Source organism: Dunckerocampus dactyliophorus, chromosome 8 (genome assembly GCF_027744805.1).
Source record: "Dunckerocampus dactyliophorus isolate RoL2022-P2 chromosome 8, RoL_Ddac_1.1, whole genome shotgun sequence".
In the NCBI taxonomy this organism is placed as follows: Eukaryota; Metazoa; Chordata; class Actinopteri; order Syngnathiformes; family Syngnathidae; genus Dunckerocampus; species Dunckerocampus dactyliophorus.
The window spans coordinates 20,985,542-21,012,247 of record NC_072826.1 but is presented as its reverse complement, the minus strand read 5'-3'; the positions used below and the strand labels follow the sequence as shown (position 1 = coordinate 21,012,247).

Sequence of the window (26,706 nt, the reverse complement as noted above, 5' to 3'; positions counted from 1 at the left end):
ACAGCGCACTCCTGTCCATGAAGGATCTCTGATGAGTGTTTAACGGTAGATATAAAAAAACTGTTTTTGTCATATCAAGGATCTCTGATTAGCATTTTTGAGGTATACTGTACTTTAAAACAGCAGTGCAGTCCTGTCATATCCAAGATCTTTAACATGCCTATTTGCAATCGATACTAGGGGTGTCACATCATTAAATTAAACGTCACATTAAAACGTGACAAGATTTCTCGCTGACACCCCTTGTACCTACTATAAGAACACCAGAGTCCTCCTGTCATATCCAGGATCTTCGACATGAGTTTTTGTGGTAGCTACTTAGAACAGCACAAATAGAGGATCTTTGCATTCCTGCGGTAAATACATAAAACAGTAGAGTGCTGCTATCATACAGGAACTTTGAGTGTTTTTGCGGTAGACACTTTAAAGCAGCAGATTACTCCTATGAAATTGTGTATCTTTAAACAAGCATTCTTGCAGTATACAGTGCTTTAATCAGCACAGTGTTCCTGTCATTGACAGTATTTGAACAGCGTTTTTGCAGTATACTGTACTTTAATAGAGTGCTCCGGTCAAATGGAGGATGATTTACTTGCATTTTTGTACTAGATCCTCAAAAACAGCAAAGCACTCCTGTCATATGGAGGATCTTTGACAAGTGTTTTAAGGCAGATACTTTAAAACAGCAGGAGTGCTCTTGTCATATCCAGGATCTTTGACTTTCTACAGAAGCAACTACTGGTGATAACATAGTGCTGTTTTAATTTATAACTAATGTTTTCTTCATGACTGACATGAAGTCGTAGCCTTGTGTGGACATTATACTTGTATACAAAGATAAGTCCGGTCTTTAGCATTCTGAAAAAGCGTCCCATGGAAATTGTCCAAAAATATCTTTATTTGTTAAAAATCACACAGTAACTCATCTCAGCCTCACATCTCTACATCAACGCCGTCACTCTTCAGCTTGTTGCGGAGGCTGAAAAAAGATATAAAAAAAAGTGTTTTTGTACATTTCAGCACTGAAGAGAGAAAATATTGTATATCTTTACCTGCTGAGGTATGAGTGGACGTCTAAGAAGCCATGGTACTGTGCCAGAGGGAACAGAATCCCAGTGGGGCAGCGGCCTTCTCGCTGGCGGCAGAAGCTGCAGTTGCAAATGCCTCGGCAGGGAGGGCAATGCCACTCCTGTGGAGATGGAAGAGAGCTCAAAACAGAAATATGTTGAACCTGATGAAGGCCACAAAGTGATTAGACAAGTGAGTGTTCAATAGAGCATTTTGCATTCCTGTATGTAGCGATGACAACTGTTTAGTTAACAAGTGCCAAATAAACTGCAAAAGATGCAATTTAATCAGCACTTAGTTTATCTTGTAATGTGTAAGTGCACGAGAGCATGTGTTGCTGTGGTAGAGGTCAAACCGGCTCAAGCAGGGCCTTCCTGACGTCCTCCCCGTATCGGTTCCTCAGGCAAGGCCCGCAGAACTGACCCTGGATGCCCCGGCACTCCTCGTTTCGGCAGCAGGTCTTTGTGTCAACCGTTTTCTGTCGACACTGGTGACATGTGGAGCCCTGTAAACCAAATTACACAGTCTCACATCACACACAGAAACAAAATGATTTTTGGCTTTTTTTCTTTTTTGTAATTTTCTTTTTTTTTGGGGACGCCTAAAACATTTTTCAACAGGTCTGATGCGCTTGCAAACACTGTTGAGGCCCTAAAAAATGCATGGAATAATAATAATAATAATAATAATAATCATCATCAGAAGTTCCAATGCTCGGTGCTTGGGCCCTAAATATAAGTATGCTTAACCTTAACTGGTTCCTCTGAGGTTGAGGTTTTACTACAGTACTACAGTGAGACTGCCATCTGGTGGTGAGGTGATTGCCTGGTTTCCACATGTTACTGAGTGAGACATGTAGTACCAGAACCCACAGTCACTCTGTTGTAGACCTTCTCCGTCATGTTATCAGCCACCAGCTGAAGCTCGTCGTCTGTGATTTCCTCCACAGGCCTGATGATGTGAGGCTTGCTCTGACTGGGTCGCGGGGTGCCACGTCTCTGTGGGGCTCGACGGACCTGCATCACACACTCTGTCAGTGATGAATAAAGTAAAATGAGCTATAACAATAACTCTTCTCATGCCTTCAGGCACCAAACTTAAATAGAAACAGGTACAGGTGTCCATCAGAACATACCTCCAGAAGCTCCTCCTCCAAGCTGAGCTCCATATCCGCCTCCTGGGGGCCAGGGAGTTCCTCGCATCTTCCCATGGAGCGGGTCTGTCTGCGGGCCGCCCTCTCTGGGTTCTTCCTGGGCTCCTTTCCCGACCGGGGTGTGCGCTGCTGCAATTCATATAATTGTATTTTAATATGCCACAGGGCTAATAATGTGCAGACCTGCCAACCGGAGACTTCGGAGCTGCAGCGTCCTTGTTGCGGCTCCCACACCAAACTCAGATTTTTTTAAAACACCGAAGTGGAGGAAATGTGTGTTTTGAAATATCTGACTCAACGCAAGTCTGTGAATACTGTACATCTACACCACGTTTGACTGCTGATTGATGAGAAAGGGAAGTGGGAGAGGGGCCAGTGTGTGCAGTGAGACACACACACACACACACAAAAAAAAAAAGATGAGTGTGCTACCCTCGCGGTAAGCTAGACATCCGACCAGGTTATGTCAAAACTTCAAATCGGCTATGAAAGCGCCGCTGTTTCACTGAGTAACTCATTCGGAAATGGCGTCACCATTTATTGAGAACCCGGTGGACGTGGGAACAAGAATAATTCAGGCAGCACTACAACGGGAGTGGCTATAGCCAGGGAATAGCATAAATTCTCTGTAAGAGATATAGATTTTCAGCAGAGAGAAAACGCTCAATTTGCTCACTTTTTGAGCCAAGCACCAGGAACAAAATGCAAGATGAAATAATTAGGCCAATGTGAGCAGACGTATATATGTCACAGCAGTCCTTGTGTGAGTAATATCTGCTGGAGGAATAAGCACTCTGAGGCATCAACTGCAACAAAACATGTATTCTAACAATACAGGAAAAAGCTTCCCACAAAACATGTCAACTGTGCCACCCAGTGGTCACCACGAGGTACAGCATTCTATTGCCATAATAGACATACAGTATTTCAAAGATGAAAGAAAAAGAAAGTTGTTGCTCCAATTTTTTTAATGTATAAGGAATTAATACGTAAAAGTTGTGCAATGTTGAGCATTGATAAATGAAAAGACTAGTAGGGTATAGTTAGTGTCATAATCAGTGTTAACTTGCCAATTTACACACACAGCATAGTTATGTCAGCGATCCTCCATCGCTCTATTGGTGGCAACAGTGTTGCTTTTAGCAACGCCTCATAACGCTCCATAATAATTACTTGCTCATCTTGCACTGGCTCAAATGCACTGGCTGGAAAAGTAGAATAATATGACGTCAATGCCCCCTTTTAAATGAACGCGTACTGAGCACAAAGCCGAGACCTGGACTTGACAAAGTAAGTTGATAATCACTGTTGAAGTACCGTTTAAGTCTGTTTAGAGTTTAGGTTTTGTTGAGCTGCATCTTCAGCACAAAGCATGGGTTGGTTGAGCCACTTTTGCAGAATACCCCTCCAAGTGGCTCAAGAATGTGACAACATATACATACAGTATATATATTTTTATTTTTTTAACTCAATGTTTTCCACAAACATCCGTTTCTGGGTCATGTGTCGGGCTGGGTCAGGCTCTAATAATGTTTAAAACTGTATTTAGAAGGTCAGTTTTCTATGCTCCAACTACAAAAATATTCTATTTATAATTCAGAAACCCTACTTCACAAAAATTAACTTAGCACTGTCGGGCCTGGAAGCAATTAACCACGATAAACGAGGGATTACTGTAATTGGGTAAATACGGTAATCGTAATAGTTGCTAGATGAGAAGGTCAAAATGAAAATGTTAGCAACACTTCTCAAATTGATGCGATGCTGTTCCATACTAAGTAACACTGAAAACTGAAGTGACCCCTCACCCAATTTGGACTCACTGGACCCTTCAGAAGTTACTGTACTAGCATTATCATCTTTGTCAAGACTTTTGAGTCTCCTCTTGATCAATGACACTTTCCATCATCTACTCACAGAGTTTCTCTCCTTGGGCTGCTTTCCTTCTTGTTTTTTCAGGAAACCAACACCTCCAGGCATCTTCTGCAGGTCCGCCATTAGCTGGGCCAGCTGACGTCGGGGGAGGAAGAGGTCAAACATGGACAAGCATTATGTTGAACCATTCCTCCATCTTACCATTGCCTTGTTGGCTCTGATGTTTTGTTCTCTCTTGGCCATAAAAGAGTCAGACACATCCTCAGCCTCATCGGACCCTCTCGTCTCATCCTCTTCATCATCATCATCATCATCATCAGTGGCTTTTGGGACTAACGGAACCGAGCGGAACGCCACCCTCAGCCTGAAGGCTTTGGACGTGGATTTCTGCTGCGTGGAGGCATTGTCTTGATCTTCACCTTGCATGTCAGTATTCTAATGGAGGAAAAAAAAGACATTTCCATTAAAGTGCCATAAATCAAGATGGTTGATGATTATATTTACAGTTCTGATGCTTCTACTTCTTAAGTAATGGAAAAAGTGCCAGTCAGTTTAATTATGTCTGATTAGGCGGTGTTTCAAGTCTTAAAACATCAAAGATTTAATTGCATATACAAGTAATAGCAAACCCACACTTTCAAATTACGAATGCAATGTGTTCTTTATATTAAAAACAAGACATAACACAAATAAATTAATCCCTAAGGTGACCTGATGGCTTTGGTCGCTCAGTTCTTCCTCACCAAAACCATAAAACGTTTCATCGTTCTCAGAGTCCTCCGCAAAAACTTCAGCCAGCTCCTTCGTGAGTGGATACATCTTAAAAGTTTCTCCCTGCCGATTATAAAAGGGAACCAAAACATTCAAACACGTAGTATTGTTACTATTTCTACTTGAACAGACAACAAAGGCAGAAAGTCGAAAGAGTCCGCCAATTAAGATAATTGAAAAAGAAAGTGCTTGTTTGTTAGCGCGGGACAGCGCGAGTACAACATAGCACCACGACAATAATCACCACCCGCGTGGAGCGACGTGAAGTACAAAACACGCATCCTTGAGATTTGAGGTGGTCCAAAATAGCCGTTGTTTGCTAATGTTGATATATGTCCTTAAACTCCTAACATTTAATATGTTGAAACGTTCAACTACCACAGCAGGTAATGTGGTTTTATTTAAATGTATGACTCGTACGACGCCAATGTAAGCACAACTACTGACTGTGGAAATGTTAAAACCGATCTCCATTATCTTTGAAATGCCCCCCCCCCACACACACACTTTTGAATTAGGAGGATTTCTAGTCAATGAAGGTTTAGTTTCGATTTTATGTATTCCCACACTCCGTTATTTGGTGTGTGTGTGGTTTCTGCAGGTGTGTGCTTGTGGGAGTGATGCTGGTGGGAAACTCCCTCTACATTCCCATGACTGGGAATGACAAAAAAAACAACAAAAAAAAACCCCACAACCCCGCTAGGCCAGGCTGAGATCAGTGACCAACCATGATCTTGCGACGGTGGGGCCTATTGCTAACACTGGGTGAGTAAACATTTCTATTAAAGCACCTTGGTTTTCCTTATACTTTATGCTTTATACAGTACACATTATATATGCTGTTTGTATTTAGGACGTATGTTTACATTGATCAAAACGCTCTTTTTCCCCCCCAACAATTCCTGTCCCATTCCTATGCATGTTGACCAGTGTGATGTGGTTAAATCCAAAAATATAAAGATTATTATTATTTTCCAACAATAATAATAACAATAGATTGGATTTATATAGCACCTTTCTAGACATCCAAAGTGCTATACACTGAGAACCCATTATTAATTCGCTCTGCAGTCACACACTGGTAGTGGTAATTTGTAGCCACAGCCACCCTGGGGTAGCCATCCATCCATCCATTAATTTTCTATGCCGCTTATCCTCATTAGGGTCACAGGGGTATGCTGGAGCCTATCACAGCAGACTTATGGGTGAGAGGCGGGGTACACCCTGGACTGGTCACCAGTCAGTCGCAGGGCACATATAGACAAACAACCATTCATTCTCACATTCCTACCTATGGACAATTTTGAGTCGCCAGTTAACCTAACATGCATGTTTTTGGAATGTGGGAAGAAACCAGACTACCCAGAGAAAACCCACGCACACACGGGGAGAACATGCAAACTCCACACAGAGATACCCAAGCGGAGATTCACACTCAGGTCTTCCCGATCTCCTGACTGTGTGGCCAACAAGCTAACAGCTCGGCCACCGTGCGGCTGCCCTGGGTTAGACTGATGGAAATGTGGCTGCCATTTTGGCCTCTCCAACCATCACCAACATTCACTGACATTTATACTGCAGCGTGAGCTGCACTGGAGGCAAGGTGGGTGACTGACTGGGACTGAGGAAGCTGGGTTCCAACCGCCAAACCCTCCCATTTCTGGACAGCCTGCTCTACTTCCTTAGCCACTGCACAAAATATTATTTTACTGGGAACTGGAAGAATCTCTCTCTCTCTCTCTCTCTGAATGTTTTGAACTCCTGTTTATATGCCACTACTGTCTTGAGAAGTGTAATCAACCCAGTGAGGTGCCATGGTGTGGATGTAGCAATTGTAGTAGTAACTGAATTGATTTTAACATTTCATTTCCTAGTTTAACACATTTTTCACATTTTAGATGGCAGATAATACCATACCAGTCAAACCTCCTGTTTTCCCGGGAAACTCTTTTCTTTCCCATATTTTAACTTTCATGAAATTTTTTTTTTTATATTATATATTGCCGCAGCAGCACAGCTAAGGGTGCGCAACCTATAGCTGGTAAAGTTTGGCCTTCAAAAGACAAACATGCCAGTAAAATAATACTGGTGCAAGGGCATCCGGCATAAAAACTAAATCAAAACCATTTAGCTGATGGCTTGTATACACCACAGTAGGGAGTTGGGTCTTTAAACCTGAACCCACCCACCTGGCCATTTTTTGTGTGTCAAAAATCCAAATGTTTGGTGGAAAGATCACAATTGCCCTTATTTTCCCTTTATTTTGTGAAACAGTTCCCCTATTTTCACAGGCAAATGTTGACAGGTATGGATACTATGGAAAGTGTGTTTTTCCGCATAAAAATAAATAAACAAATTTAGATACCACCCCTTTTTTTATTTATTTGTTGTTTTTTGTTTGCAATTTTTTATTGTTTTGCTTTGTGCACTACATTTTTGCCTCAATTGCTTCAAGATGTGATTAATTGACAATCAATTCCACACATTAGTAATAAAGACCGACTAGAACTCTCTGCGGTTGTGTAAAGAAATACCCTTGGCCACTAATTGGTTACCAACATTTCCTAATCCGTAATAATGCCAATCCCAGTCCCACATGAAAACCATAAAGATGAAGTCATTTGACTGTGGAAAAAGGCACAACCCCACATTATATCTGTGTTGTCATCATGAGTTCATCTTTGTGTAAGTCGCCAGTGGTATTGCTCCTCTAAGTCATAGTTTGTCCCTTGCCACTTAACGGCTAGAATTCCGTGGCTTCACTCTATCAGGTTTTTTTCAAAATAAAGTAATAAATGATAGCAGTTTCGTGTTTTGTGGTTGATTTGTGGTACTATATTGGGTAATACGAGTGTAAAGGTGACTAAAACTATAGGGCTATATAGAGGGATATAAAAATGTTTGAAAAATATATGTAGAAGGTCATAAACAGGTTTTCTATGCTCTAACTATGCAAGTATTCAGTTTATAAATAAGAAATCCTACTTGGTGAAAATTCACTTACCACGGTTGGGTCTGGAACCAATTAACCGCGATAAACGATTATCATTGATGTCTCTTCCCAGAATGCATGTTTCTATGCGTCTCCAGCCAGTCTCCCAGTCAGAAGCGGCAGTGTGCCTTTCAGATCAAGCCCAACAACAACAAATATCTCCAGGAGGGAAATGTCAGCGGCTCGGTGCAGATTTGCGAGCGTACGCACTGCTGCGTGGGCTATTTCCTCATCGTCCGTGGCCAGCCAGAGGTTGACGTTCTGGGTAAGATGTGATACCATCAGTGATGAATATGCCTCTTGCACATCAATCAAAACTCAACTCACTTCCCAATCTTCTGTTACAGCTTGCAATAAGGTTGAAAAGTCTTGCCCGCATGCAACCTGCAAGCCGCAAGCTCGTCAAAAGAATCTGGTTAAATGTGTATGCAACGCAGACCTGTGCAACAGCAATATCAATTGGACTGGGCTGTCACAAGAGCCCGGGCCCACTGGCTCTGTGGGTATGACTGTTGTACCTCTTCTGTAGCACTTATTATTTATTGACTTTAAAACATGCAGTACATGAAAAATCAAAGGATGCCGCGGCCGTTTTGATCATTTTTGTTTTCGATAAATAGGCAGTGTCTGCAGAAAACACATCTCATTCACCATAGGTTGGTAATAATCTATAAATACATGATAATACAGGTAAAATATACAGCCTACATGTACCACCGTGAACACACCATAGTTACTGTATGTGCGGAGATGCAAAAGTGAAACTTATACAGTGGAACCTTGGTTAGCGTCATTACAAAGGCCGATTTTCCCCATAAAAAATATATATAAATCCAGTCTGTACCACAAAGCCAAAAATGTTAACACAAAACAAGTTTTTATAGTTTTACAATTACAGTTTTACATGCAGAACACAATTCAAAATGCATATAAATGATGCATGAAAGGAATAAATAAACATTTAAGGTTAATTTGACCTTCAGTGAAGATGTGATTGTACTGGATTGGCTTTCTTGTCATTTCATTTTCAAAGTGGTGATGTAGAAACGTAGACGTAGATCTGAATTTCATCTAATAATTACAACAGTCACTTGTTGCAAATGTTGATCCAAAATCGGAGGAGAGCGTCAAAGCCAAGTAGTGGGGGAGCAAGCCGTCTGTCAAAAAACTTTTTAATGGGCATCTCAATTTACTCGTGGTTTTTCACTTTTCGCAAGTGGTCTTGGAAAGTAACCCCCACCAATAGCGGGAATGTGCTGTATTCATAAAAACATTTAAGGTTTTTGTCGTTACAGCATGCCTTTTTGCTCTTTTTTTCTATTTCTGATGTTGATTTTTGTCATTTTTGTGTTAGTGTTTTTAGAATGTACCCCAGGCCAGTTAAAAAGACGAGCTGAGAGCAACAAATGGCCCCTGGCCGCACTTTGGACACCACTGCACTGCATAATAACATTCTATGAGAACATAACTTTTTTTTTCTTTGTAGATGAAACGTGGATAATCATTGTTGTCCTGAGTGTGGCGCTCCTCTGCTTTGTAATTGTTGCTCTTCAGTGGCTGCATCTCTCACAGAGGAAGAGTAACATTTCTTCAAGTAGGTATTTGTGTCCCCTATCTAGATCAACGCTGACTCTTGCTATTAATCTTTCCTTGATTTAGCACAAATATAATTTCCTTCAGAATCTGCTATCAAACCATGCAGTGTTTGCAGTCATACAGTATTTCCTTCACATAATGATTTTGTTTGGCCTTGCAACTGTTTCATTCTTTCTGCTGCATTGACCTTGGTTCTTATCTCTGCTGTAAGACTCCTCTCCTACATCTGTACGCCTCTTTCATGAACATTGCCGTGTCCTTTCTGCACTTATTTATGGTTGGCTATGAATCGTAACTTTTAACTTTAACATGTAAAGCTACAAAGGCTTTCTCTTGGTTGAACAAGTGTGAGAATACTGTACAGTCGTCCCTTGCCACTTTGCGGTTACAGCTTCATGGCTTCACAGGTTTCAAAATATCTATCCATCCATCCACTTTCTATGCCGCTTCTCCTCATTAGGGTTGCGGGGGTATGCTGGAGCCTATCTCAGCTGACTTCGGGCGACAAGCGGGGCACACCCTGGACTGGTCGCCAACAATCGCAGGGCACATATAGACAAACAACCATTCACACTTACATTCATACCTACGGACAATTTTTTACAGTCGCCAATTAACCTAACATGCATGTTTTTGGAATGTGGGAGGAAATCGGAGTACCCGGAGAAAAGCCACGCACACGGGGAGAACATGCAAACTCCACACAGAAAATGCCTAAGGGAGAATCGATCTCCAGACTGTGACTGTGTGGCCAACATGCTAACCATTAGACCACTGTGCGGCCCCGAGTTTCGACTCAAGGGATTTGAACCCCAGACCTTTCGCACCCAAAGCGAGCATCATACGCCTAGACCAACAAGCCCTGTGGTTTCAAAATATACTGTATATGTGAATTAATCAATCATGCTGTTTTGTGGTTGAATATGGCCTATTATTAGTCCAAGCACATTTTACATATTTCTGACCTAAATTGAGCATTTTCAAGCATAAAAATGGCTGAATTAAGTAAAAAACAAATATTAAGCATTGAGAAGACGCATTCAAGGCACTGTGAATGATATGTAGTATTCTACACTGGTCACAAGTTGTCAGTAATGTTACTGTAATGTCCAATGAGACACAAAAGCAAGAGACTTGATCGCCATAACAACAGGCTTTTATTGCAAGTTTGAATGATCTCACACAGGCACAATAATCTCTAATAAAAACACAGGCTGCTGTTGCAGTTGTAACCCACCGCAAGCTAAAACTCAACTCCCAACCCCTGATGTCACTTCCTGTCCGCCCACCACTCAGCTCCCCTACAGAACACATTTATAGAAACACACAAGCACAAGTCTTAAATAGCTTTGTTACTCTTACTGTATGTCTACTGTATTGGTTAATAGGAGTGTAAAGGTGACTATAGGGGTGTCATTTCATATCTAGAGGGCTTTAATAATGTTAAAAAACACATTTAGAAGGTCGTAAACAGGGTTTTTATGCTGTAACTATGAAAATATTCTATTTATAAATAAGGAATCCTACTTCACTTATCACGGTTGGGTCTGGAACCAATTAACCGCGATAAATGACGGATTGATGTACTTCCTTAAAACAGTGGCCTCTTCTGCCCCGATTAATTGCTGTGTGTGTCGCCCAATTGATCATATAAAACAATATAGAATTGTTGTATTGACCCGGATATAAGACAATACTCAATATAATCCCTCTTTTAAAAATAATAATAATAATTTTTAATATGGTTTTGAAATCGTGCTTTCAATATCACTGGTAGATTGCAATAAAAAATGTTTTTTAATATATTATTTTTTAGTATTTGTATTTATTTTATTTATATATTTTATTTGTTGTTATTATAGTAATTTTGTACTATATGTTTTTAAGAATATTTCTTAGCTGCTGGACAGTTGTTGTGATGATCACCATTACCTTAAAACTGGAATCATAACTCCCTGTTGTCTGCCAACTTGCTAACAATCTTTTGAGACAAAGCTTTAAGGTGTGTGAGTGACAGTAAGAGAAGCTCTGTCTCGCTTGAGGAGAAGAAGTCGGTGGCACCACCTGTTGTTTTGTATCTGTAAATCTCAAGAACACAAAGATAGGATTTTTTTCTTTTTTAGACTTTTTTCTTATATTTCGGTCAATACAGTATTTTTCTTGGAATTTTTTGAACTTCTGTTTTCATGCCACTCTCATATTGAGCAGAGTAAAGAGTTGTGCCATTGCATTGATGTAGTGCAACTTGCCATAGCTGATGTCATGTGTACTGCTTTAGTCAACAAGTCAGGTTTTCAAGACTGACTCAACAGCGCCTCTGTTGGTTGCAGCCAAGTATTGCACTCCATTTTTACTCAGTTGAAGACAATTCGAGACAATCAACGATCAATCAGTAATTAAAAAAGGCCATGCTCACTACTAGATGCCTGGTACTCTCTACAGTTGAGTAAATAAACACCCATGACCACTGTTAGAGAAAACTTGGTAAACGTATGTGAGAGTATGATTAAATTCATGAAATGTGTGATCTAAATGTTGACTTATTTTAGGGGAGACGCCCCAGGCTTCCCTTCATAGCTCACCAGTGTGTTCCTGCCAAACAACACACACCTCGCAGATGGATGTCACTCATATACAACTACATCAGGTAAACCTAACGTGTATATTTAAAACTTAAATCTCACAAAGCAGCACTTTGCACACGTACTGTATCTCTTTCAGATGGTGGCCCGTGGGCATTTTGCCACGGTGTGGAGGGGAACACATGGAGGTTCTGTGGTGGCTGTGAAAGTTATCCCCGCCGCCATGAAGCACGCGTTCACCTCTGAGGAAGAGGTCTACGGGCTTCCACTGATGAAGCATGCCAGCATCATCTGCTTCCTGGGCTCTGGGAGAAGGTCACATGACGGCAGCTGGCTCATTGTCCTGCAGTATGCAGAATATGTGAGTGCTTAACGTTGGTCATCCTTTGACATGCACACTTTAGACATAACGTTAGTACTAGGGCTGTCAGATGATTAACATTTTTTATCAGATTAATCGCGGTTTTCAAATTAATGAGTCATAGTTAATCACCATGTCACACATGTCTGAAATATGCCAATTTTTACTGTATTTTATTGAAAGGAAGATAAATGACAGGGCAGGATTATACTGTATATATTTGTATATTTAACAGCATTAAGCTTAACTGAAAATGTAAATCACATTATGAAATTGCACACATGTCTGAAAGTCTATTTACAGAACACTGGTTTCTTCAAGGGCCGCACGGTGACTGAGTGGTTAGTCAGGAGACCGGGAAGACCTACCGTAGGTTTCGAATCTCCATTGGGCATCTCTGTGTGGAGTTTGCATGTTCTCCCCGTGTGTATGTGGGTTTTCTCCGGGTACTCCGGTTTCCTCCCACATTCCAAAACCATGCATGTTAGGTTAATTGGAGACTCTAAATTGTCCATAGGTATGAATGTGAGTGTGAATGGTTGTTTGTCTATATGTGCCCTGCGATTGGCTGGTGACCAGCCCAGGGTGTACCCCCCCTCTGAGATATGCTCCAGCATACCCCCGCGACCCTAATTAGGATAAGCGGCACAGAAAATGGATGGATGGATGGATGGTTTCTTTAATAGCAGAATATTTGAATCAGACTTTAATTGTGTTATTATAAGCAATGAGGAGTTGCGTTCAAAAACACCACGTCATTTAAGTTGAATTCATATGTTTTGAGTCCATTTTCTGGGATTTCTGGGCACACTTAGATTTAGCAAATTGTACTTCCGCATTAAGAGTTACAAAGTGACTGATAAGAATATCTACTTATTGTTTTTATTTGCATTTCTGGTTATTTTGACCATCGGTCAACAACCTTTCTAAAACCGAGAGCTACTTCTTGGGTACTGATTAATGCGAAGGGCTACCAGTTTGATACACACTTTTGAAATAGCCAATTTGCTCAATTTACCTTTAACTATATGTTATTATTAATAATTATTGACATTCATCTACCCTACTGCAATGTTTATAAAGCAACCAGTTAGCAACATAAACACTTTAAATAATTGTAAACTAGGTCTTTATTATAATTTGTTAAATTTCAAGTCGAATAGAATTTACAAACATAGTTTTATTGTTTTGTCACTGCCTATTCTCAAACTATTGGTCCAGACACTACTGGCAACGCAAAGCAATGGAATTGCACACATCACTAAACAATTTCCTTGGTATTTGCGTGCATTCACATTCAGTGGCTGCTCTCAGTTCAATGACTGTTGCAGCTCTCATAGCGTAGACCAGGGGTCACCAACGTTTTTTCTTGCGAGAGCTACTTTTAGAAAATGAAAATGGCCACGAGCTACTCATTTTTGTAGAAATGATTTTCATACCTTATTTCAACCCAAACAGATCAAATATGCTTGTTTTACCAAAACATTCACAAAATGCTGGTATCCACAACTCACATTTTATGTTTCAGAATACTTTTCTTTCTAGTGTTCTCACATTAACTGAAAACCTGAATGAAAAGCAGGCTTGCGGGCACCTCATGTGGTCGTGGGGGGCTACCTGGTGCCCGCGGGCACCACGTTGGTGACCCCTGGCGTAGACTTTGTCTTTTAGGTATCCCCATAAAAAGTCTAGTGGTGTGAGATCTGGTGAACGTGGAGAGTATTCATCGAAACCCCTCCTTCCAATCCACCTGTTTGGGAAGATCTCATCAAGGAAGGATGTAACATTGCGATGGTAGTGTGGGCGTGCCCCATCTTGCTGAAAATAAAAGTCCTCATCTTCAAAGTCTTCTCTAATACTGGGCATGACAGACTGTTGTAGCAGGTGTATAACATTTTTTGGGACACCCTGTATATTGTCTTTTCCAGTTTACATGTAAGTGTGATTTAAACAAATTTGATGTAGCTCGCAGGTAAGTGGCGCTATTTGAGCTATTTGAAAAACAGGCTGGTGAGCGACTCATGTGGTCCTTAGGGTCGACTTGGTGCCCGCGGGCACCGTGTTGGTGACACCTGATTTAGACGTCACATACGAGCATAATGAAGACGTTGATGTGATGTTCGGAGTGTCTGTGAATGCATCTCGTGGTTTCGTCAAGTGACAATGAGAAAGTGTCGTTGCAATGACGAATGGACTAGAGACGTGTTTGTTTAGCACCATACATATATGGTGTTGGGATTGCACTGCTGTTGATGTGTTCAGGTAAGAATAACGTTATAAAAGAGTGTCAGACTCTGTGTGACTGTGGGAAGCTACACTGTGCCGCCGTCTGTCATCATAACAGAGAACCGTGGCTTGCAATGTGATGCGTATGCGCAAATTACGCTAAAAATGCTTATGTCATTAATGAAATAAATTAGTTACCGCCGTTGACATGCTATTTTTGATAGCTCTATTAGGTACACATGCACAGTCTGAGACCCAATACATTAAAATATATTATTTTTAAAACTATTGTGTTGTGTTACCTTACCTTAAGAGAGTCATAGGTGGTCTAGTGGTTAGCACGTTGGCCAATACAGGAACAGCCTGGAGATCGGGAAGACCTGGGCATTTCTGTGTGGAGTTTGCATGTTCTCCCCGTGTGCGCGTGCGTGGCACACAGGCTTCCTCCCACATTCCCTAAAACATGCAGGTGAGGTTAATTGGCGACTCTAAATTGTCCATAGGTATGACTGTGAGTGTGAATGGTTGTTTGTCTATATGTGCCCTGCGATTGGCTGGCGACCAGTCCAGGGTGTACCCCGCCTGCCACCCGAAGTCAGCTGGGATAGGCTCCAGCATGCCCCCGCGACCCTAATGAAGATGAAGCGGTATAGAAAATGGATGGATGGATGGATGGTGTTGTGTTACAGTACCATAGAAATGAAGCTTTGATATAATTACCAGTTGTCTGTGTATTCTAGATTTACTATCCACACCAAATAACTCATGTTTCCCTTAATGAACCGTGGTTCCCCAGTGCCAGCAGCACTCATGCAGCCATAGACCATGACACTACCACCATGCTTGACACCATGCAAGGACACAATTAAGACAAAATTATCTTGTTACTCACTTGTGTTGCCAGCTATCTTGACAGTAGCCTGCGTGGTGACTCATTTTCAGTGGATAATAAGTTTATACTGCTACCATACAAGCTGTACACCGACTACTCTAAAGTATATCCAAGTTTAATTTCTGTAATATTGTTCCTTGAGAAGATATATTGTAATAAATATGCTTGCTGAAGTGTCAAGGGAATATTTCTTTAATATGTTATGAAGTGAAAATGTCATTTTTCTGTTTATACGCTATATTCATTTTTCAGTGTTCACTTTCTTTGGCATAACTTTCATTTCAGGGCTCTCTGCACTCCTTTCTGTGCAAGAACACCACCAGCTGGCTGTTGTCGCTCAAGATGTGCCACTCTTTATCACAGGGACTCTGCTATCTCCACACGGACCTTCATACACAAGGTAAATGCCAGAATCGTAAATGTACAAAATCGATTAAAGTAGATCCTCAGCTTTACAGTGTAAGTAATTCATGTGTTTTATAGTAACTTAAATAGAACGTGGTAGGATGGTGGCCTCTGCAGGGGTGAAAGAGTGCTGCAGCTATGAATCCAGCAGAGGGCACTGCCTCACGAGTCAATTCACTCAACATTTTCCAGCAGGAAGGTGCTTTGATAAGGAAGTTGTGTTGACACCATTGGCTAATTTGCATAATTGGCCAAGATGCATGTTGCTTGAGTGCTTTGAGCCCATGTCGGGTCAAATACGGACATTTTCTAAATACATGCTTTTCCATGCTGTATGCATGTGTAGGTTTTTGGTCTTAAAAACTGAGATTTTGAAAAACTCATCTGGAGATTTTCAAAAACAAAAGTGTTTGTGTGTGGACACAGAGCTTTTTGGTGTGGGCCATAAGAAACTGAGATATTGCCTCATGTTTTGAAACTTTATTTAGCAACAGAACATGACAGGGCTTATCACGGGTATGTCCATTATTTGTGTTTGTTTTTCTATTCATGGGGGTCTTGGAAAGTAAACCCAGTGAAAAGCGGGGATCTACCGCACATGTATATGAGTCTACCTGCCAGGCGTCATGCACACACATACAAATACTTCAAATGGGTTGACTTTTGTTTCCAATTGTATTCGCTTTATGTTGGTAAATTTCTACTTTCAGAAGGGCACAAGCCGCCTGTGGCCCACAGAGACCTGAGCAGCTTCAATGTGCTTGTACGAGCAGATGGTACTTGTGCCCTTTCTGATTTTGGTTGCTCCACCATCCTGCGCTCATGTTTGGGACACTGCCAAACAAGAACCACAAAGGTGAGACACGTGCACAGTTCATTCACTATGCAGGGAAGGCCTGTTTAAAATGATGTCAAGTGCTAGATGACTGTCCATCTTCAGAGTCATGCTCAGGCCGGCACCCTGTGCTACATGTCCCCCGAGATCCTGGAAGGTTCCGTTAATCTCCTCAGCAACTGGTGCCTGCACGCTGATGTCTATGCTCTTGGTTTGCTGCTGTGGGAGATCTGGATGCGCTGCTCGGCTTTATTTCAAGGTGAAATCCATTCCATAACAACTACACAACACACAGCTAATCATCCAGAGCAAGAGCTGTGTCATAGATAATTAGAAATCCATGCTTGCAGAGCACCACAATGTATTCTAAGGTGTCGAAAGCTGGTAAAATACACTGTGCACAAGTATTAGGCAAGTCAGTATTTTGGCAATATTTTCATTTTTATGTATATTTTCCAACCCCAAGCTGAATAAACTTGAATGCCTATTGGGTTTAAGCATACCAGGTGATGTGCATGTGTGTACTGAGGGAGGGTGTGGCCTTGGGAGATCAACACCCTTTATTCGGTGTGCACAATTATTAGGCAGCTTCTTTTTCTCTGGCAAAATGGGAGAGATTTAACAGACTCTGAAAAGTCAAGAACTGTAAAACATCTTTCATAGGGATGCAACGCTCTTGAAATTGCCGAAAAGATATTAGGATGTGACCACAGAATCATTAAATGTTTTGTTGCAAGCGCACAAAACGTGTCAAAAGAAAAACATGGTAATTAACTGCCAAATATTTGAGGAAAATCAAACGTGAAGCTCCCAGGAACCTATTATCCTCAAGTGCTGTCATATTCCAGAACTGTAATCTACCTGGAGTGTCCAGAAGTACGGTACACGGTGTTCTTACTCAGTAAGAAAGGCTGAAACCTGACCACAACTGAACAAGACACACAAGTTGAAAGGCTATGTCTTGGCCAAGAAATATCTGATATATATAATATATATAATAATATATTGTGCACACACAGATATTCTCAATAAAAGCCAAAACCTCACTTTCATTTCCTTAAATATTCACAAATATTCATGTTTGAGGTTTATTAACATTTTTGGATTGACCAAGAGCACTGTTATTGTTAAAGCATAAAACTAATAATCAATAATGCAAATTGCACAATAATTGTGGACATAGTGTACAGTCTCTCCATCACTATGAAAATTTTGTAAATTTGACAGACAAGAAATATACTGCAATTGCACCAGCATGCACCAACATGCCCTACAGGAAGTTGCCATTTGTAGCTAATAAGATGTACCAAAACAAAAGCCCTAACATCAATAAAATTCACCCAACTAGATGTCTAATTTGTTAAAACACACTAATACTTTTAATTGTAATATTAGTCACTCAAAATATGAACAAATATTTATGTTGTGCACACAAAATGAACATTCTGTACTTTAAAAAGGCTAGTTACTGTATATCTGTCAGTAGGATATAGTGCACTTTTATATAATAAAATTATATAAAATAAAAACACTTTGTATGAGGGGGAAGGAAGTTAATAAATAATGGTTATTGTAATGGCTTTTTTGAACAAGCTTAAAAAAGTTACATTGAAGTACATTGTAAAAAGTAAAACAAGTAGAGCTTATATCATCCTGCTCTATGTCTTAGCCATTACTGATCATTTCTTCACTTCCTATCTTTAACATGTGCCAGTTTACCAATAGTATCAGTGCTATTTAATAGTAAAAGAAAATAGAATAAATGTTGTAAGACAACCTGAGCAGTCCAGAGTACAGTGACCTGTATGATTAAGAATGTTCACAGACGCTTGACAGAGTAAAATAAATGGAAACTGCTTGTGATAATGCAGGCTAAAATGTACATCATACATATACCACTGTTAGAAAGCTCACAGTTTTTGCATGTTTTGTCTTTATGCTTCACTGATGATGTTTTTTGGTCAAGCATTGAGATTTCGCACTTTGTTTGGCGGTGCTTGATTCGCAAGCACCATGGTATCACTACGGAAGCACTAGTTATGAGTTTCAATCCAGCCGCAAAACCTGCGAGATGAACACAAGTTAATATATGATGTAAATCATTACTAGAATTACAACAGGCAAGCAGTGTGGATTATGTACAGTAGACGCAGCTTGGAGAAATGCCTTCTCTATTTAGCCTCTAGCCAGGCTAAGGCTACATCGTGACTGATTCCATCTGTTTATGGATCATCTGACATTGTCATTGTCATTCATTTCTGGTGAGTAGCTATACATTTTATACCTTTAATGCATTTAATAAATGTGAGGCATATTTAAGTCTTAAACCTGGATTGTATGCAATTGAAGAGCGAAGGGGGGCCTAATGAGCTGAATATAATCTAATAATTACTAAGTCACTTTTATTGCAAATGTCGATTCAAAATTGGAGATCTACTGTACATAATTGAATCACTGTCATTCTGTATGAAGTATAAAATACTTGTTTGGGGAAAAAAACAAACAGCACCATCTAGTGGAGCGCTGGCCACCTGTCCCTCATGCAAGGTGTGCAGTTGTGTAAGTGTACCTATTAAAGTATGGAAGTACTGTACTGATGTTGTGCTAAATGTCTCCCTCTGCAGATGACGCCCCTCCACAACACCTGCTACCTTACCAACAAGAGCTGGGAGCCAGGTTGACTTGGGAGAGCCTCACCATTCACGTGTCTCACATGGAAAGAAGACCATCCATACCAGAGCATTGGCGGCTGCTGAGACAGGTACTGTGGTAGAAGGCTGCATGTAAACAATGCTGATTGAGTGCAGGAAATAAAGTGATAACTGTGCTAATTGTGACCATCCCAGGGGTCTGCGCTGCAAGGTCTACTGAGGGAATGCTGGGACTGTGACCCAGATGCTCGGCTGACTGCTCAGTGTGTTGTAGACAGATTAGTATCTCTTCACTCTCATTATTTTGTATAACAATTATCTTCACCTTGTCTTCTTATTGTTTACATATCGATAGTAAGTCTTGAGGATCCCTCAGTGAAGCTCCTTTGTTACTGCATTGAATCATTTTTAAGATCAATGCCAATCATGAGATGAAATTAGACACTGTTGCTGTCACTTTAGACATGCAGGAATCAGAAAAGAAGCTGCAGGCTGTATGACAAGACAAGACACGTTGATTTCTGTCACACACTTTAACAGCAAGGCAATTCACAATGCTTTATTCAGTGTTACAATTTATGTAAAGGCACTATACCTGTACATCTTTTTTGTGTTTTTATGTTTTTAGGTCTTGTTTTTGAATCTTTTAAGTGCTTTTAACCCTTAAAAGGTTCTAAATATTGTCAGTCATTTGTCCCTAATGACAAAAAGTCCCCCAAATCTCCCCCAAAATATTATATATTCATTTTTTCCTCTTGTCTTTTAAGACCACTTCAGCCTGAAATATTGTTTAACATTTTTTTTTATTGAAAAGAAAGCAAAACTAAAAAAAAATAATGAATTTCTCTAAAATACATTTCAAGGAGTATTTGCTTTATTTTATTATTGTTAGGCCCTGAAATGGGTAAATGATTGGCAGCAGCATTGTGTCAGATAAAAAACAAACAAAAATAACTCACACTTGAGGTGCGAGGAGATGTGCATTCAAAAGTTTAGAGATTCAAATTTTCTTTTTGTGTATCATGTATATTTTTTTATAAATCACAAGTACACCCATTTGAGAACCACTGTACTTTGCTGTAGGATCAAACTTGATATATTTTCAAAACTGTGTGTATTGTATTCTTGTGAATATTGTCATTCATCCAGGTCCATTGTATTCTCAGGGCATTCAATCGTGCGTATTGCATTATTATGATGGTCATAATCACTGGTGGTATAATATACACACTTCTACACTTCTACACTTTGTGGTGGAGGACATGGATTTGATTCCCAGCCATGTACTGCATCAGGAAGAGTATCCGGCGTAAAAACTATTAACTCACTGTGGTCACCCCTGCAGTTGCTGAGCCAGAAATTTTTCATTGGGGTGGCCAAGGTGAGACCATTACTCACATAGGGGTGGCAATAAGTTGATACCTGAATTGTCTAGATGCCCGTTGGGGTGGCCGGAGAGTGACCAAGAGAGGCGCCATTGGACTCCTGACAGGCTGAAAGTGGGAAAATAAAATGTTCATTGTGAGCTTAGATAACAGATACAGTACACACGTGCATGCACACAACTTTTCATACAGGTGTAGTCCACATTCTCAGATGACTAAGAGGCCAATCATTTGAAAGTTGTCACGTCCATGCCTTTTCCATGACATGAGGCACATTTTCCATAGAGACTGAACAAAAGTACAACTACAAAAATAAACATTGACACCTATCAAAACTAGACATTATTACATTATGTTTATTTTCTACCTTTTTTTGTATTGGATCCCATTAGACGTACGTAATGAAGTGTTCAGTGAGTGACTCCGTGTTGAAAGCGTCACAAACAATAGCTGTGGTTGCGCAATAATTCGTGTTGTTAAAAAAAGAAAAGAAACAATTTATGTTGTTCCCTTACGTAGAAGTTAAGTCAAGTGCGTGGAGGATAAAAGGAGGGCGCGGCTTCCTGCGCATGTTCTCTCCCTGCTGAATGCGGAAGACAAACATTGGAGCTCAGCTGGCACTTCCTGACCAATTTACCAACTAAAAAGCTTCCAAAAGGTGAGCCTGGGAAAAAAATCGTGGAATGCAATTGTAAAATACTATGAAATGTTTGTTTTTCATCATTATCCGCGTTCAGCCATACAGCTGGTGGAGTTACAACCTGGTTGTTCACGCCTGACGTATTATCGAGTCTGTTTTTAAAACGGCACGTCATTCTAAAATAAACTTAATGTTCATTGTGGATTTAGATTTCTAATCTTGATTCGTTTAAGCTAAAATACAAATGTATGTTGTAGTTTAGCTCTGCTAATCAATCTCAGACATTGCAACCGTCTGTTTTGAGTGTGTTAAGCAGCCACAGGTGTGTTGTAATAACTCAATAATTACACAACTTGATACTGTTGAAAAATGTACTTTACAAAATACAGCGGTGTGAAAATTTGTTTTTCTCCTTCCTGATTCTTATTTTTTGCTTGTTTATCACACTTCATCAAACAAATTTAAGTATTAGTCAATGACAACACAACTGAACACAAAATGCAGTTTTTAAATGAAACTTTTTATTATTAAGGGAGGACAATAAGCCAAACCTAAATGGCCCTGTGTGAAAAAGTGATTGTCCCCTAAACCTAACAACTAGTTGGGCCGCCCTTAGCAGCAACAAAAGCAATGAAGCGTTTGTGATAACTTGCAATGAGTTTCTTACAGCGCTGTGGAGGAATTTTGGCGCACTCGTCTTTGCAGAATTGTTGTAATTCAGCCACATTGGAGGTTTTTCCAGCATGAACCGCCTTTTTAAGGTCATGCCACAGCAGACTTTGACTAGGCCACTCCAAAGTCATCACTTTGTTTTTCTTGAGCCATTCAGAGGTGGACTTGCTGGTGTGTTTTGGATCATTGTCCTGCTGCAGAACCCAAATTGGTTTCAGCTTGAGGTCACAAAGAGATGGCCGGACATTCTCCTTCAGGATTTTTTGGAAGACAGCAGAATTCCATCCATCCATTCTTTTTCTATTCCGCATATCCTGACAGCAGAATTTGATTCCATTTATCACAGCAAGTCTTACAGGTCCTGAAGCAGAAAAAACAGCCCCAGACCATCACACTACCACAGCCATATTTTACTGTTGATGTTATGTTCTTTTTCTGAAAAGTGGCGTTACTTTTATGGCAGATGTATTGTGACACACATCTTCCAAAAAGTTCAACTTTTGTCTCGTCAGACCACAGAGTATTTTCCCAAAGGTCTTGGAGATCATCAACATGCTTTCTGGCACGCAGACCATTTTTGCCCAGTGCCTTTCTTACGGTGGTGTCATGAACACTGACCTTATCTGAGGCAAGTGAGGCCTGCAGTTCTTTGGATGTTGTTGTGGGGTCTTTTGTGACCTCTCGGATGAGTCATCGCTGCGCTCTAGGGGTAATTTTGGTTGACCGGCCACTCCTGGGAAGGTTCACCACTGGTCCATATTTTCACCATTCGTGGATAATGGCTCTTGCTGTGGTTAGCTGGAGTCCCAAAGCTTTAGTAATGGCTTTATAACCTTTTTCAGGCCGATAGATCTCAATCTCAGTTGTGTTTGTTTTCACACAGGGCCATGTAGGCTTGGATTGTCTTATCCCTTTAATAATAAAAAAGTTTCATTGAAAAACTGCATTTTGTGTTCAGTTGTGTTGTCATTGACTAATATTTAAATTTGATGATCTGAAACATTTAAGTGTGACAAACATGCAAAAAAATAAGAAATCAAGAAGGGGGCAAACACTTTTTCACACCACTGTATATTTTAGCCATTAGTAGAAGAATGCATACTTTTCTTCTTTTTTTTTAATCTAAAGAGTTCTTTTTATTAAACTTTATTATCAAGTATAGCATTTTTTTCTGTGTGGTTATTTTCATTACTATTAAATGTTTTATTGTCTTTAATGCACCTCCAGGCCTAAAAGTGATCTTATAAACTTCCCCAACATGTTCTTTCATCTACAGTATTGAGTTTTTTTAGTATTCTTATTCCGCCGTTTTTTTGTCACCTAACTCCTTCATTTTCAAATTCAATTCAAACATCAAATCGTTCAGCTCATTCGGGAATAGTTTGCTACCTATTCAGAAATTTCAAAACATTCCCAGATTTTTCAAAATTACCAAAACACGGTTCCATTGAAAATGAATGTTCCAATTTTCAAAGTTCTGCATTTCTCACATTTCTCAACCGATTTGAATCGTGTCATAGACAAAATGCTCAAATCATTTGGAACTGTTCGTTTTTTCGAAATAATTTTAGTCTCGTACAGGGTGGGAGTTTCCTTAGACAGGTGAGACTCCTGAGCTGTAATTCAGGATGTATGTTGCAGAGGCAGTAATGGTTACAAGCTTGGTTATGGACCCAGTCTGAGTGAAGAAGGCTTTGAAGAAAAAGAGAATCAAGTGTTTAGTCCATATGGAGTACATCAATACGTACAGTAAATAAAGAATAAATGCTCATCTTATTTTGGACCACCATTCACACATTTCTCAAGCGATTCCAACCATTCCACCATGAAACCATTCCACTCATTCAGGACTTTCACATTCAAAAAATTAGTATTTTTTGCAAAATTCACACTTTTTTGTAACAATCTTCTAACATTTATTTAAATGTCCGGATTTCTCAGTTCATTCAAGCCATTCCAACATCAAGCTGTTGCTGTCCAGGGCATTCAGGCTACCTCTTTTGTGTGATAAAATGTTTCATTTTATGCAAATTTCTTATTTTCTGTGTGAATGCAAGGTTACTGCTGTGTTCACTTTTTCTCTTCATCTCTTAAGCATTCACACACCCTGTCTTTTTCTAATAGATTATCACTATTACCAAATAATAAGAATGTATTTTAATGAACTCCAAGGCCTGATTGGCCTTTGTAAATTAGTACACAATTTTATTACATTTTACATTACATTTTTATTTTGTTATTTTAAAATTATTTTTGCATTTAATTAAGTGTTTTTTTTTCTGTCTGTCCAGGACTTTATATAACGCCTGAAGTGTAAACATGTGGCCAAATCAAGGTATGCATGCATATTTTGTTGTATAATTTTTTTTTGCAGTGTGGGTCGTTGTAGTGGCTAAATGTGCATGTTTTGTTTGTGTGTGTGTGTGTGTTCACTAGGTCCACCCAATCCAGCCTTCCCTCCTGGCTACAACCCTGCATATCCTCCTGTGCCACCTGCAGGCGCCTTCCCTCAGCCCCCACGTACACAGTACACACCTGTCCAGTATCCAGCTGGCCTCAACCCGGCCATGGTGCCAAACGCACCTCCTGGCGTGATGCCCTATGGAGCTCCAAGACCCCAGTCTTACCCCATGACCGCTGGGGGATATCCAGTTGCCCCAGGTGCAGGCGTTTACCCCGGCGCTTACCCACGCTCTCCGAAAGGGCTCCACCACAAAGAAAACAAAGGGCATCATCACCACAAAGGCCTTTACCCTTCCGGTGGCATCCATCCCATGGGTGGAGCCATCGGAGGAGGCTTGGCTGGAATGGCCATGGGGTTGGTGGGACATAAAGCCCACAAGAAGTTGAAGAAGGGGAAGAAGCTGAAGAAGGCGCATAAGATGTACAAACACGGGCACCACAAACATGGTGGCAAGGTGAGACTGGCACAGCTCTACATGCAAGCGTCACGTCTCAAATGACTAAACTAGGCATGTTAGAGTGGGTTTAACTATAACCTAACATAAGATTACATTAATTATTTATTTGTATTATTACTTTATGAATATTAAGATTACAGTTGTTTTGTGAGCTAAAATTTACGATACTGTACAGTCGTCCCCCGCAATATCACAGTTGGATTATTGCTCCCTTGCTCTTGCAGTTTTTAAAAAATTACAAAATGATTGCTGTTTGGTGGTTGACTATGGCATTCTTCGTAGTCAAGAAATATTGAAAGACAAAGTTAGGTATGTAGTATTCTGGCCACTAGGCGTCAGTGATGTTCCATGATTGAGACATGACGTTAGCTTAAGGCCACACAACATGGAATCATCCATGGCATGTCCGACATGATAGAATGAAAAGAAGTTCTGCCATTCCTTTTGGAAGTGGTAGGTTTTTGGCTTGTTTATCCTTCCTCCCCACTCCATTTTAAACTCTTTCTTAAATTTAAAATACACTAAATAAATTGGAGGATAACTAGTTAGCTTGCTAGCGTGCTAATTTTTAAAGCCATAGCTGTCTCTCGTCCCTGCAGTGATCCCGTATCCTGCGCATTACAGTTGAGGAATGTGGTGTAAACAAAGAATAATAGGAGTGTAAAGGTGACGATGGGGTGATATTTCATGTCTACAGGGCTCTAATAATGATAAAAATCATATTTAGCAAGTCATAAACAGGTTTTCTATGATCCAACAACGAAAATGTTAAATTAATATTGAATCAGATTTTGCGGAAATTCACTTATTGTGATCGGGTCTGGAACTAATTGATCAATAAATGAGGGATGACTGTACTGCTGAAAAAAATATAAAAAAAAAATACAAAATCAGCTAACAGCAGAGCAGATATAAAAAATATATTATTTTATTAACATTAATAGTAGGGCTTATTTGACATTATTTTGATGGGGTTTTTTTTTATCTGACTTGAAATTTCAAAGCCTGAGTCATTTGAAATTGTGACTTAAACTTTATTTTTTACTACGACTATGTTCGTTGTACTTTGTTTAATATTACGACTATGTTTTAATTTGCCTTTTTCATGTTGAATATGGTTATAAATGGCCCACAATGTATGTGGGAGAATATCCGTTTCAATGTATTATAGTATTTTTTAAAAATAAAGTGATTTTTGACATTGAATCCTAAAAAAAACTTGTTATATCTTAGTGGACAAAACAACAATAGTAGCTACAGTATAATACAATATTTTGTGTTTAGCGATATGGAAATTAAGAAAAATATCAGATTTTTTTATATGAACAATGTATTAATATACTTATTTATCTGTCCCCATAGTCCTCCTCCAGTAGCAGCAGCAGCAGCAGTAGCAGCAGCGACTCTGACTGAGGCCATAATCCAGTGCTTATACTGCAACACCAACATTTACATAAAGGGGCTGTCTGTTAAACCACCTTGTCAATAACTACTTTGACAAGATTTATAGAATGACACAGTTTATTATTATTATATTACTTGGGTTAATTATAGAAATCTCAATATTGCCTTATGACCACAAACATGCTAACAACCATTGAGTTGTATTATCATTTATTTTGACTTAGCGTGCATTGTGCTTAAGAATATTTCTCAAATGTGTGATTATTTTTTTTTATTT

The 26,706-nt window shown here is 39.9% G+C and overlaps 3 protein-coding genes across 9 annotated transcripts; 2 read left to right on the top strand and 1 right to left on the bottom strand.

Annotated features, from left to right (window-relative positions):
• Positions 1 to 811: 811 nt before the first annotated feature.
• LOC129186087 (cell division cycle-associated protein 7-like) lies at positions 812 to 8,022 on the bottom strand. Of its 5 annotated transcripts, none has more exons than XM_054783956.1 (8): positions 7,872 to 8,022; positions 4,298 to 4,531; positions 4,139 to 4,231; positions 2,204 to 2,350; positions 1,941 to 2,084; positions 1,424 to 1,573; positions 1,053 to 1,189; positions 812 to 979 (listed from the first exon to the last, which is right to left on the bottom strand). In XM_054783956.1, the coding sequence occupies exons 2-8, from the start codon at positions 4,520 to 4,522 to the stop codon at positions 934 to 936; spliced, it is 942 nt and encodes a 313-aa protein (XP_054639931.1). In that variant the 5' UTR covers positions 4,523 to 4,531; positions 7,872 to 8,022; the 3' UTR covers positions 812 to 933. The 5 variants fall into 5 exon arrangements, with proteins under 5 accessions (XP_054639931.1, XP_054639929.1, XP_054639930.1 ...); XM_054783954.1 differs by lacking the exon at positions 7,872 to 8,022 and adding an exon at positions 4,808 to 5,031; XM_054783955.1 differs by lacking the exon at positions 7,872 to 8,022 and adding an exon at positions 4,808 to 5,031 and having other exon boundaries at positions 2,204 to 2,347.
• Positions 5,151 to 24,424, top strand: LOC129186085 (anti-Muellerian hormone type-2 receptor-like). 3 transcript variants are annotated; one of them, XM_054783940.1, is made up of 14 exons: positions 5,151 to 5,253; positions 5,469 to 5,632; positions 7,933 to 8,124; positions 8,207 to 8,362; positions 9,346 to 9,453; positions 12,005 to 12,102; positions 12,177 to 12,398; positions 12,720 to 12,767; positions 15,802 to 15,916; positions 16,632 to 16,777; positions 16,862 to 17,015; positions 19,381 to 19,517; positions 19,603 to 21,450; positions 24,396 to 24,424. In XM_054783940.1, the coding sequence occupies exons 2-13, from the start codon at positions 5,596 to 5,598 to the stop codon at positions 19,717 to 19,719; spliced, it is 1,530 nt and encodes a 509-aa protein (XP_054639915.1). In that variant the 5' UTR covers positions 5,151 to 5,253; positions 5,469 to 5,595; the 3' UTR covers positions 19,720 to 21,450; positions 24,396 to 24,424. The 3 variants fall into 3 exon arrangements, with proteins under 3 accessions (XP_054639915.1, XP_054639916.1, XP_054639917.1); XM_054783941.1 differs by lacking the exon at positions 12,720 to 12,767 and having other exon boundaries at positions 24,396 to 24,422; XM_054783942.1 differs by lacking the exons at positions 5,151 to 5,253; positions 12,720 to 12,767 and having other exon boundaries at positions 5,596 to 5,632.
• Positions 24,424 to 26,438, top strand: prr13 (proline rich 13). Its single transcript, XM_054784317.1, has 3 exons — positions 24,424 to 24,439; positions 24,541 to 25,022; positions 26,388 to 26,438. Exons 1-3 carry the CDS (start codon positions 24,424 to 24,426, stop codon positions 26,436 to 26,438), a joined length of 549 nt encoding a protein of 182 aa, XP_054640292.1.
• The last annotated feature ends 268 nt before the right edge of the window (positions 26,439 to 26,706 follow it).

Bases quoted from the DNA above. Each gene is read 5' to 3' on its own strand.
- LOC129186087 (XM_054783952.1), bottom strand. From the start codon at position 4,959: ATGTTTTGGTTCCCTTTTATAATCGGCAGGGAGAAACTTTTAAGATGT. The intron at 4,532-4,839 runs GTGAGGAAGAAC...TTCCTCCATTAG, and splicing joins TGAAACGTTTTATGGTTTTG to AATACTGACATGCAAGGTGA. The intron at 2,085-2,203 runs GTATGTTCTGAT...TGTGTGATGCAG, and splicing joins TGGAGGAGGAGCTTCTGGAG to GTCCGTCGAGCCCCACAGAG.
- LOC129186085 (XM_054783940.1), top strand. From the start codon at position 5,596: ATGATCTTGCGACGGTGGGGCCTATTGCTAACACTGG. The intron at 5,633-7,932 runs GTGAGTAAACAT...GTCTCTTCCCAG, and splicing joins GGGCCTATTGCTAACACTGG to AATGCATGTTTCTATGCGTC. The intron at 15,917-16,631 runs GTAAATGCCAGA...TTCTACTTTCAG, and splicing joins CACGGACCTTCATACACAAG to AAGGGCACAAGCCGCCTGTG.
- prr13 (XM_054784317.1), top strand. The intron at 25,023-26,387 runs GTGAGACTGGCA...CTGTCCCCATAG, and splicing joins ACCACAAACATGGTGGCAAG to TCCTCCTCCAGTAGCAGCAG.